At 65.4% G+C, this 8,629-nt stretch overlaps 3 protein-coding genes across 14 annotated transcripts in view; all 3 read right to left on the bottom strand.

Moving 5' to 3' along the window:
* Window positions 1–185: 185 nt before the first annotated feature.
* Window positions 186–2,444, bottom strand: AQP10 (aquaporin 10). 2 transcript variants are annotated; one of them, XM_074566273.1, is made up of 6 exons: window positions 2,064–2,444; window positions 1,284–1,410; window positions 1,051–1,188; window positions 846–964; window positions 546–763; window positions 186–474 (listed from the first exon to the last, which is right to left on the bottom strand). In XM_074566273.1, exons 1-6 carry the CDS (start codon window positions 2,433–2,435, stop codon window positions 249–251), a joined length of 1,200 nt encoding a protein of 399 aa, XP_074422374.1. In that variant the 5' UTR covers window positions 2,436–2,444; the 3' UTR covers window positions 186–248. The 2 variants fall into 2 exon arrangements, with proteins under 2 accessions (XP_074422374.1, XP_074422373.1); XM_074566272.1 differs by having other exon boundaries at window positions 195–964.
* A 333-nt stretch (window positions 2,445–2,777) lies between these two features.
* HAX1 (HCLS1 associated protein X-1) lies at window positions 2,778–4,772 on the bottom strand. Of its 2 annotated transcripts, none has more exons than XM_074566303.1 (8): window positions 4,624–4,772; window positions 4,174–4,388; window positions 3,931–4,064; window positions 3,775–3,820; window positions 3,549–3,664; window positions 3,285–3,435; window positions 3,064–3,210; window positions 2,778–2,918 (listed from the first exon to the last, which is right to left on the bottom strand). In XM_074566303.1, exons 1-7 carry the CDS (start codon window positions 4,674–4,676, stop codon window positions 3,092–3,094), a joined length of 834 nt encoding a protein of 277 aa, XP_074422404.1. In that variant the 5' UTR covers window positions 4,677–4,772; the 3' UTR covers window positions 2,778–2,918; window positions 3,064–3,091. The 2 variants fall into 2 exon arrangements, with proteins under 2 accessions (XP_074422404.1, XP_074422405.1); XM_074566304.1 differs by having other exon boundaries at window positions 3,096–3,210.
* A 762-nt stretch (window positions 4,773–5,534) lies between these two features.
* The window catches only part of UBAP2L (ubiquitin associated protein 2 like), a 31,738-nt gene continuing 28,643 nt past the window's right edge, over window positions 5,535–8,629 (bottom strand). For 5 of the 10 annotated variants that reach the window (XM_074566236.1, XM_074566229.1, XM_074566232.1 and 2 more), the window contains 4 exons: window positions 7,758–7,825; window positions 7,231–7,428; window positions 6,730–6,780; window positions 5,535–6,176 (listed from right to left, as the gene is read on the bottom strand). In XM_074566236.1, the coding sequence (XP_074422337.1) occupies window positions 6,081–6,176; window positions 6,730–6,780; window positions 7,231–7,428; window positions 7,758–7,825 (413 nt within the window). In that variant the 3' untranslated portion in view covers window positions 5,535–6,080. The remainder of the gene's footprint in view (window positions 6,177–6,729; window positions 6,781–7,230; window positions 7,429–7,757; window positions 7,826–8,629) is intronic. The other 5 variants (XM_074566238.1, XM_074566234.1, XM_074566235.1 and 2 more) reach the window with 2 other exon arrangements.

Raw genomic sequence — 8,629 nt, 5'->3', positions numbered from 1 at the left:
GGGTCCTGGGGGGTCAGAGGCGGCCCCGGGGGACACCAGGGGCAGCCCATGGGGGTCCCAGGGAGCCAGGGAGGGGGGCTGGGGGGCCAGAGGCAGTCCCAGGGGTTCCCAAGAGGGCAGGCCCCGCCGCGCCGGGGGGCTGGGGGCCGCTGCCTCCCCCTGTGCCCAGACACAAGACACCCCATGATCTCAGGGCCGGTTTAATGGTGTGACAGGGGCTGCAGGGGCGACCAGGGCGATCCCTGGCGTCACTTCTTCTGGGACAGCATCACCCCCTCGTCCTTCTTCCCAGGTGACATCTTGGTGTCCGAGGGGATGGTGGCGCTGACGAGGACCAGGGAGTTCTGCTCATCCTGGGGGTTGCCCTCCTCCTCCGGGTGGTGGAAAGCCACGAAGAGCTGGTAAAGGGCCGAGCCCACGGCGGCTCCCAGCAGCGGTGCCACCAAGGGCACCCACCACCACCCATTGCCCCTGCTGGAGATGGGGCACGGTGGGCAGGGGATCACCCCTGCCACCCCCCACCTTGCCCCCATCCCTCTACCCACCTGAAGACCTCCGCGCCCCAACCCGCCACATAAGTGAAGAGCCGGGGTCCGAAATCCCGTGCAGGGTTCATGGGGCAGCCACAGTTGGCGCCCATGGAGACCTCGATGGAGAGCACCAGCAGGGCCACGGCCACTGACTCCAGGCCCTTGGGGACAGGCTTGTTGCGGGTGTCCGTGATGGCCAGAACGCCCAAGATCAGCATCCCTGTGCCTATCACCTGCGGGGCCGGCACGGCAGCTCAGCACGGCGGGGATCGGCACCACCGGAGGGGTCTGGGTGCAGCTGACACCGGCACCCACCTGATCCAAGAAGCCGTTGGCGATGGAGACGTAGTCAGCAGGGTAGGTGGCAAAGATGGAGGCGGTTTCCCGGGGGCCGGAGGTGGTGAGGGTCCCGTTGCTGTAGTGCCAAATGGCGTCTGCGGAGCAGAGCCCGTGCGTGAGCCTGGCCACCCCGTCACAGCTGTGGCGTCCCCCCGACGGGCGCCCACCCACCTCCCCGTACCGTAGTAGAGGAAGTAGACGGCTCCAGCAGCAATGAAGGAGCCCGAGGTCTGCACGGCCACGTAAATGGGAAACTTCCACCAGGGAAACTGCTCCAGCAGGCACACGGCGAAGGAGTACGCCGGGTTCAGGTGGGCTCCTGCAAGGGAGTGGGGAGAGGGGCCGGGAGTGGAGGGTCCTGGGGGATCTGGAAGTGGGGGACAGCAGGAGCTGGGACCCCCTCCCCAGCCTCACCTGAGACTCCCCCCCCTGTGTGGATGGCCACCATGATGGCCAGGGCGCCCGCCAAGTAGGCGCTGAGGTAGTTCCCCTTGGTCTCAGAGGTGGTGACCATCTGTGCCGAGCCGCTCAGGGTGATCAGCTGGAGAGGAGGGACAAGGGCTGCATCATGGCCCCCCCCTCGCCAAGCCCCCCCTGCTCCTCAAGAGCCGCTGCCCCACCGTGCCGCAGCCGCCGGCGGAATTAGCACCGATCCCGGGCGGCAGAGGGGCAAGGGCTGCTCCGGCGCCGCTGCCTGCGCTGGCTCCATGGTTTGACAGGGACAGGCTGGGAGGCAGCTACGGTTTCATTTGTGGTTTTGACAGCAAGGTAAACAAATTATCAGTAATTAAGTAATCTGCTTTCCTGAGGAGACAGCAGGGAAAGGTGCGCCACCAGCGTGGACGAGCTGTCACCGACCACGGGGTTCGCCGTCATGGGATGCAGCCAAACCGCCAAGCGCAGCTCCAGAGCCCCAACCTTTGCCTGCTCCAGGGTGGGAGGCGTCAAGGCCGGTCGGTGCTGCCCGGCACCGCTCCCTCAGCCACTGCATGGCAGCGCCTGTGCCCGCATTGCACCGAGGGCACACCACGCTGCCGAAAATGGGTCCAGGGGGGAGGCTGGGCAGTGCTGAGCCACTCAGCAAGCACGGTGCAGCCCCAAACCCCCCCCACTCCCGGCCAGGGGAGCCCTGGGACCCCTGGCCCCCGCCACCGCCCCACGGTCAGCCCCGGCCCACCCACATGCCCCACTCACCATGAGCACGAAGACAGACAGCAGCTCGGCCAGGCATTCCCGCGCCAGCTGGTTCCGGACCCGGAGCAGAGCTTGCGCCTTCTTCAAGAAAGAAGCGGAGCCCATGGTGCCGGCCGAGAACGGGCAGAGGTGACAGCAGGAACGGGCAAGCAGTGCGTTTGTGGCTTTGTCCCGGTGTGATTTTATGAGCCCCGGGGCTGGGGTGGGTGATAACACGCAGACTTTAAACCAATCCAGGGCCACACCGCAGGGAGACGCCTGGCAGGGACCAGAGTCCCATGTGTGGCCGGGGACAGCGGTGCCTTGTGACCATGGCATCCCCTGGTAGGACCAGACCTGGCGGGAGCCCCCCGCGGATCCCCGACTGGCCATGGGGACCCGAGACCTCGCTCAGGTGAGCTGGCACCGGCGTTTCCCCTCCGGGGAGCCCCCCCTTTTCCCTGCCAGAGCCCTGCCCAAGCCGCAACCGCAGGCAGCGCTAATGAAGAGGCCTTGGAAAGGCTCCCAGGACGGGCCCTCGAGAGCGGCCCAGGGGAGGCATCAGCCGAGCGCCGGGCAGGCAGGGGAACGGGAGCGGAGGTGTGCAGGGAGCGGTGCAGGCACGGGGCCAGGCCAGAGGAGCCCAGCGGCTGCCTGCACCCATGGGGCAGCCCCCAGGAGCCGTGCAGGTCCCTGCCTCCGAGTCGGAGCCTGAAGGAGCCTGACAGGTCGCCGTTAGCATAAATAGATTTTTATTGCTCTGTACACATGCACACACACACACTCAGCCCCATGGGGCTCCCCGCAGCTCCGCAGCGCCCCAGAAGGTGGGCAGCCCCCAGCGTGGGCACCAGCTCCCAGCAGGATCTGACCCATCTGTAACGAAAACAGGCGGTGAGATGAGGCTGCTGCCCACCGCCCGCCCTGGATGGAGCCGGCAGCCCCGGCTCCCAAGTTGGCGTCTGTCCCCACAGCCCTGGGAAGCCCCGGGGCCCCCCCACCCCACACCTATCACACATACGGGGCGCTCAGTCAGGGAGGGGGCACAGCTACCAGCTTGAGAACCAGCGTCGGAAGAAGCTGCCCAGCGTGGATGAGGGGTCGCTCAGGTTGGGAGCGCGGAGCTCATCTTGCCGTGGCCATGTGCCCGCGAACTGCGCCAGCTCCCCTGGGAGAGCAGGGAGAGCTCACTCAGAGGGGACCCGGCCCCGGTCCCCTCACCCTCCTCAGCACCCCACTCACGGTCATCCATGTTGACCACCTCCTCCCGGTAGTCCTTGCTCTGCCCGTCCTCCTTGGTGGTGGTGATGAAGGCCTGGTCCCCCCTCCGGCGGGTCACCGTTGTCTCCCGGCGGCCCTGGCTGTCCTGCACGGTCCGGCGCTCCTCCACCGCCTGTGCAGAGCACCAAGCCCTGAGACATGCCACCAGCCGGGGCTCTGCTCCCTGCCCAAGGACGGTGTCCTCAGGTCACCCATGGACCATCCCTACGTGATAAGGACACTCACCCCGTCAGGGAGAGTCACTTTGGTGACAGAGACGCTCTGGAAGTAAGAGTGGGACTTGGGCTCATGGGGTCTCAGGATGGTCCCCAACCCTGCAGAGGAGACTTGGGAGTCCAGGTCTGTGGGGGAGACGTGAGACGGTGACAGCAGTGACATGCCCTGACGGCCGCCGCAGCGCGGGCAGGAGCAGGGAAGGCAAAGAACACGCGGCCCCGCTCCCAGCACCCACCTTGGTCTTCCTTGAGGTCTGGAGGCACCGGGTGAGCGTCTTCCAGCTGCAAGGCAAAGCCACACACCGGTGACGGGAAGGCACAGTGTGACACCGCGCTGGCAGGCTCCAACGGCTGCCAGAGCCCAGCCCGCGGGAGGCGGAGCCCTCACCCACCCCCGGGAAGGGTCTCCAGGGCCGGGCCGGGTCACCGGTGCCTTCTGGGGCCGCGCTGGGAGCGGGGCTGTCTGGGTGCTTCAGCATGGAGTCCCGCAGGGGCCGCCCGTCGCCGGGGCCGGGCAGGGCAGGCTCTGGGGAGCAAAAGGGGGTCGGGTCAGGCCGGGCCGCCCGCGGGGCTCCGCATCGGCCCCCCCCGGGCTCCACGCAGCCCCGGCGGGGGCGGCCCCATCCCTTCCCCACCGAAGGGCTGCGGGGGCCCGGCCCAAGCCCCCCCGAAGACGCCTAGAAGCTCGCCCACGTCCCGGAACAGCTCCTCGAAGGCACCGCGGGACCCGCCGGGACCGAAGCCGAAGCCGAAGAAGTCCTGGGGGGGCTGCGCCAGGGCCGGGCCGTCGTCGTCGTCGTCCTCCTCCTCCTCGTCCCACGCCGAGCTGCCGAAAAGCGGGTCCCGGGGCCTGGGGGACCGCGGCGCTGAGACACACCCGGGCCCGGAGCAACCGGGGGCCGGGACAGGCCCTGCGGGGCAACAGGGGGCTGGGGGGGGACGGACCGGGCGGCAAACCGAGACAGGGCCTGTGCGGGCGGGGGGACAGGGGGCAACCGGGGGAAAGGGGGACGGGGTTTGCGCAGCCGGGGGGACCAGGGACGCCCAGTCGGGGGTGGCGGGGGCCGGGGCGGGGGTGGCAGTACCTGCGCCGCCCCGGGAACCCGAAGAAGCCGCGGAACGCGTCGTAGAAGCTCATCGCGCTCCGCCCGCCGCGCCCAGGTCGCGCTGCCGTAAAGCGCCGGGAGCCGCGCGACGGCCGTAAAGCGCCGCCGGGTGTCGCGAGGCGCCGCGGCCTGGAACGGAGGCGGATCCGCGGGGCCCGTCCCGGTCCCGGTCCTCGTCCCGCCGCCGCCCCCGCCTCGGCCCCCCCACCCTCGTGCCCCTCACACCCCGGGGCAGCCCTGGGGCCTCCCGCTCCCTGCTGCCACCGGGCCGCCAGGCCGCCGCCGGGCTCCGGGCCCTCCATCCACCGGCCCCAGGCCTGTCCCCTCCATGTCCCCGGGCGTCCCGCCCTCCCCCGCCCCGGGGCTGGTGGAGAAGGGCCGGGGCAGAGGACGGTGACGGGGACCCTGTGCTGGGATCCTTTCCTCCTCCAGGAAGAGGAAAAAGCTACAAAAAGGGGAAAAAAAAGCAGATGGGGTGGGGGAAACCGTTCCCCTCCCCCCCCGGCCCGGGACCTCGCACCCCCGGGGTGAAAAACACGGCGGCAGGCTGGGGAGGCAGGTATTAAAAAATACACACATCACTTTGTGATCTTTATTCTCTTTAGTAAATCACCCGCACGGGGGCTTCGGTTGAAGTGACCGGTTTGAACTGAAAAATACAAGATCTGGACCGCATAGAAAAAAAAAAAAAAAAAGAAAAAAAGACCAAAAAAATCAAACCAAACCAAAAGCAGAAGGTACTTACAGCGTGCAAGGGGAGTGGGGGGGGGGGGGGAGCAGGACCTGCGCTCAGGGCCCGCAGGGAGGGAGGGGGTGCGGATGGAGAACGTAAAATAAGGGGGGGCCCCTCCGGGGGTGTCAGAGCGAGGAAATGAGAGAACTACAGGACGGCGTGGGGTTTTTGTTTTTATATACAAGACACATTTATCCATTAAATTTAGAACACGGTACAAAAAAAACACTTCAACTAATTCATCTTACAATGCTGTTCATATCAATTACTGTTCTTATTCCTAATAATAAGGGGGTTTTTGCTGTAGGCGACTTGCAGCTTCCACTCCTTTGGATCCGAGAGGTTGTGGGGCAGCAGGAGGTGGGGGGGGAGAGGGGAGAAAGGAGTAAAAACCAAAAAAGGCCCCTACGGCAAACGGTTCAGAATCTGAATGCAGAGAGAGGGGGGCAGGGCGGGGAAAAAGAAAGAAAAGGGGGAGGGGGGGCGGGGAAAAAAGAAAAAATACAAATTCTATATTACATACAACAGGAAAGGTGGCTGAAGACAGACGCGGCCGAGCCGCCTGCCCTGCTCGGGGGCTGCGGGGCCGGGCGCTGCCCTGCGGCAGAGCCTTCTCCTCCCCGGGGTCCTTCGGCATCGTCGGGTTCGGTTGGATTCTCTTCCGGAAGAAGCAAGTGGTGGGTGGGCGAGGGCGGGCCCGGCCTCAGTTGGCGCCCCAGCTGTAGCTGTTGTAGGCCGACTTGTTGGCCTGGGATTTCTGGGGGATGGAGCTGCCTTGGCTGCGCTGCCCGGAGCCGCTCTGCGGGAAGGGGGCGAGAATTGGGGCAAGTTATCACGGGGCAGCGGGTGCCACCATCTCTGGGGACCCAACCCCGGCTTGCTCCGCAGGGCGACGCTGGTCCCCGCAGGACGGCTCCTCGGCTCTGGCTGACCCGCCTCAGCCCAGCGCAAGCCCCCTGGGGCCACCGACACCAGGGCGCGGGCCACCTCCTGCGCCCAGCCGGTGGCCCCTCAATGCCCCAGCACCCTCCCCTCAGCTCTGCGCCTTCCTCCAGGCTGGCACGGTGCCAGGACCGCAGGCAACGGGGGGGGGGGGGGCCTGGCAGCGCTGGGGGGGCTGCCGCGCAGCAGGGAGGGGGGGAAAGAGGGAGGGGGGGGGGAAGGGGTCGAGGCAGGGGGGGTGTGTGTCTGCGCGCGCGGGTGTGTGTGTGTGCACATACTGACTGAGGGCCTCTCTCCTCGCCTGGCAGGGCCGCGGGGGGAGAAGGAAGGGGCTACGTGAGCCTGGGGGGCCTTAGGGGCGGGGGGAGACCCCAGGGCAAGTGCAAGGCATTATCAGAGAGGTTCATTACCTGGTCTTCCTGCTGGCGTTGGCAGCACAGTATCATCTGCAAATATGGAAGCTGTTGCAGTACCAGGATATGTAAAATAAAGGGACAAACTATGACAATAGAAATCCACGGTTAGACCTGCAAGCTATGGCGGGGTCGTGGCTGTGGCGAGTCACCCCTTCGCTGCTGGCCTGCGGAGCCGCCCCTCCGAGGAAGGGGGAGGTCGGGGGGTACCAGGCATGTCTGCGAGAAGGGGCACTACCCGACCCTACCTGGTACAGCCCGGCAGCGAGGGGGCCGTGCCGAGTACCCCCCAGCGGAGCGCACCCCGGGCCTTCCTCACCTCGTCCTCTTTATCGGCCCTGTGTGTATGTGCAGGTGTGAGCGTGTGCGTGTCACCGCGTGTGTCCGCCGCAGGGCGTGAGGGAGGGAGGGAGAGGGGGGGGGCCGGGGAGAGGGGGAGCGAGAGCCCTAGGAGATACCCCAGCGAGGGCCGGGGGGAGGCTGGGGGGGGTCGCTTACCTGCCCGTCCTGCTGCAGGTGGTGGTGGAGGATCTGCGAGTGCGGCTGCTGATGCGGGGTCAGGATGTGCATGAAAGGGGTCGGGGGGTACGCCGCCGCCGTCGCGGGGTTGATGGGGCCCCCGCTGCCCAGCGCCGAAGGCAGGTTGAAGGAGGCTGCCGGGGTTCCAGTGTGAAATCCCTGCTTCTCGAAGGATTGCTGAGGAGGAGACGCCAACGGCGGAGTAAGGGCTGGGAGCTGGGCGGCGCTGCCTTGCCCTTTCCCAGCAGCGTGTCCCTTCCCAGCAGCGTACCCCCCCCAGCTCTACAAGTCGTGGGCCCAGGAGCTAGCACGTGGTGCAGAGAACGGCCAAAAGTCTCTGCCTATGGCTCTTTCTGGGCTTGGAATTGCTCTAAGTTGGGAAAGGCCGAGCATTTTCTTTCTGCTCCAAGGGGAAGAGACCTCGTTGCCCAGGGGGGCTGTCTCAGAGCTGGGCTTCCGCTCCCCAGCAAAGCGGCGCCTTCCTGGAGCACACACCAGACACTAACCTGAGTTTTGGAGTAGACAGAGCCCGAGATGTCCGGCACTCCCGTATTACTGGATGTCACGGATACACCTGGGGAGAAGGAAAGGCAAGCGAGCATTAGGCAGCAGCCACCGGTTCAGCAGGAGCTACTGCCGCTAATGCCAGCGTCAGGTGGGGGAGAGCTCTAGTGGCCCCGCAGCCAGGGAAAGGTTTGGAGCCAGACGTCGTCTGAGAGAGCAGGGCCTTGGCCAAGCCAAGCTGCAAAATGCCTGCAGGAGTGTAAGTTCTCTCGCTCTGGACACCGGCGGTTTCTGAATGCCTCCAGGAAAAAAAAAAAAAAAAAAAAATCAGGGACCTGCCGCCACCCCGAGAAATGCACGTTATTGAAGAGCCCAGAAAACAGCAACTGGGAGAAGATCCGGGGGGGATGCGGCAGACAAGACAGGGAAACAAACTCCCAGCACGACACAGCAGCAAGGACGGGCCGAGAGCTCCTTGGATGTAAACCAGGCAATTGCATGGAAAGGCCGCTCAACGGTGGGCAGGGACGGCCGGTGCAAGGACTGGCAACGCTGGCACACAACCCCCATTTGAGGCTGTTTCTGACAGGGTGGTACGGAAGAAAGCCTCAGCAACCATTTAAGGCACGGAAAAAGTCTTAAAATCAAAAAGGTTTGAAGGACTCGGTACCGGGTGACCTGGTACAGAGCTGAAGTATCTTTGCCAGGAGAAAACAGTGTCTTGAAGGGCTCTAACGTAGGGAAAAGAGGCGCAACAGGAATTTGGGAAGAGGGACCCAGATGCAGGCCCTCTGTAAGTCAACCAGACGTTAACCGTGAAACCCAGTACCAAGACAACTGGCAGGTTCACGACTTTCTTGCATCTTTGAATCAA

Source organism: Larus michahellis, chromosome 24 (assembly GCF_964199755.1).
Source record: "Larus michahellis chromosome 24, bLarMic1.1, whole genome shotgun sequence".
NCBI classification, from domain to species: Eukaryota; Metazoa; Chordata; class Aves; order Charadriiformes; family Laridae; genus Larus; species Larus michahellis.
The sequence above is the reverse complement of the archived record's forward strand: the minus strand, read 5'-3'. Positions and strand labels throughout refer to the sequence as shown.

What these genes read in the sequence shown, in the direction of transcription:
- HAX1 (XM_074566303.1), bottom strand. Translation starts at nt 4,676, where the DNA reads ATGAGCTTCTACGACGCGTTCCGCGGCTTCTTCGGGTTCCCGGGGCGG. An exon ending in AGACCTCAAGGAAGACCAAG is followed by an intron (nt 3,665 to 3,774) that starts GTGGGTGCTGGG and finishes TCTCCCCCACAG; the next exon opens with ACCTGGACTCCCAAGTCTCC. An exon ending in GGTGGTCAACATGGATGACC is followed by an intron (nt 3,211 to 3,284) that starts GTGAGTGGGGTG and finishes CTGCTCTCCCAG; the next exon opens with GGGAGCTGGCGCAGTTCGCG.
- AQP10 (XM_074566272.1), bottom strand. Translation starts at nt 2,435, where the DNA reads ATGGCCAGTCGGGGATCCGCGGGGGGCTCCCGCCAGGTCTGGTCCTAC. An exon ending in TGTCTGTCTTCGTGCTCATG is followed by an intron (nt 1,411 to 2,063) that starts GTGAGTGGGGCA and finishes CCTCCTCTCCAG; the next exon opens with CTGATCACCCTGAGCGGCTC. An exon ending in CACAGGGGGGGGAGTCTCAG is followed by an intron (nt 1,189 to 1,283) that starts GTGAGGCTGGGG and finishes ACTCCCTTGCAG; the next exon opens with GAGCCCACCTGAACCCGGCG.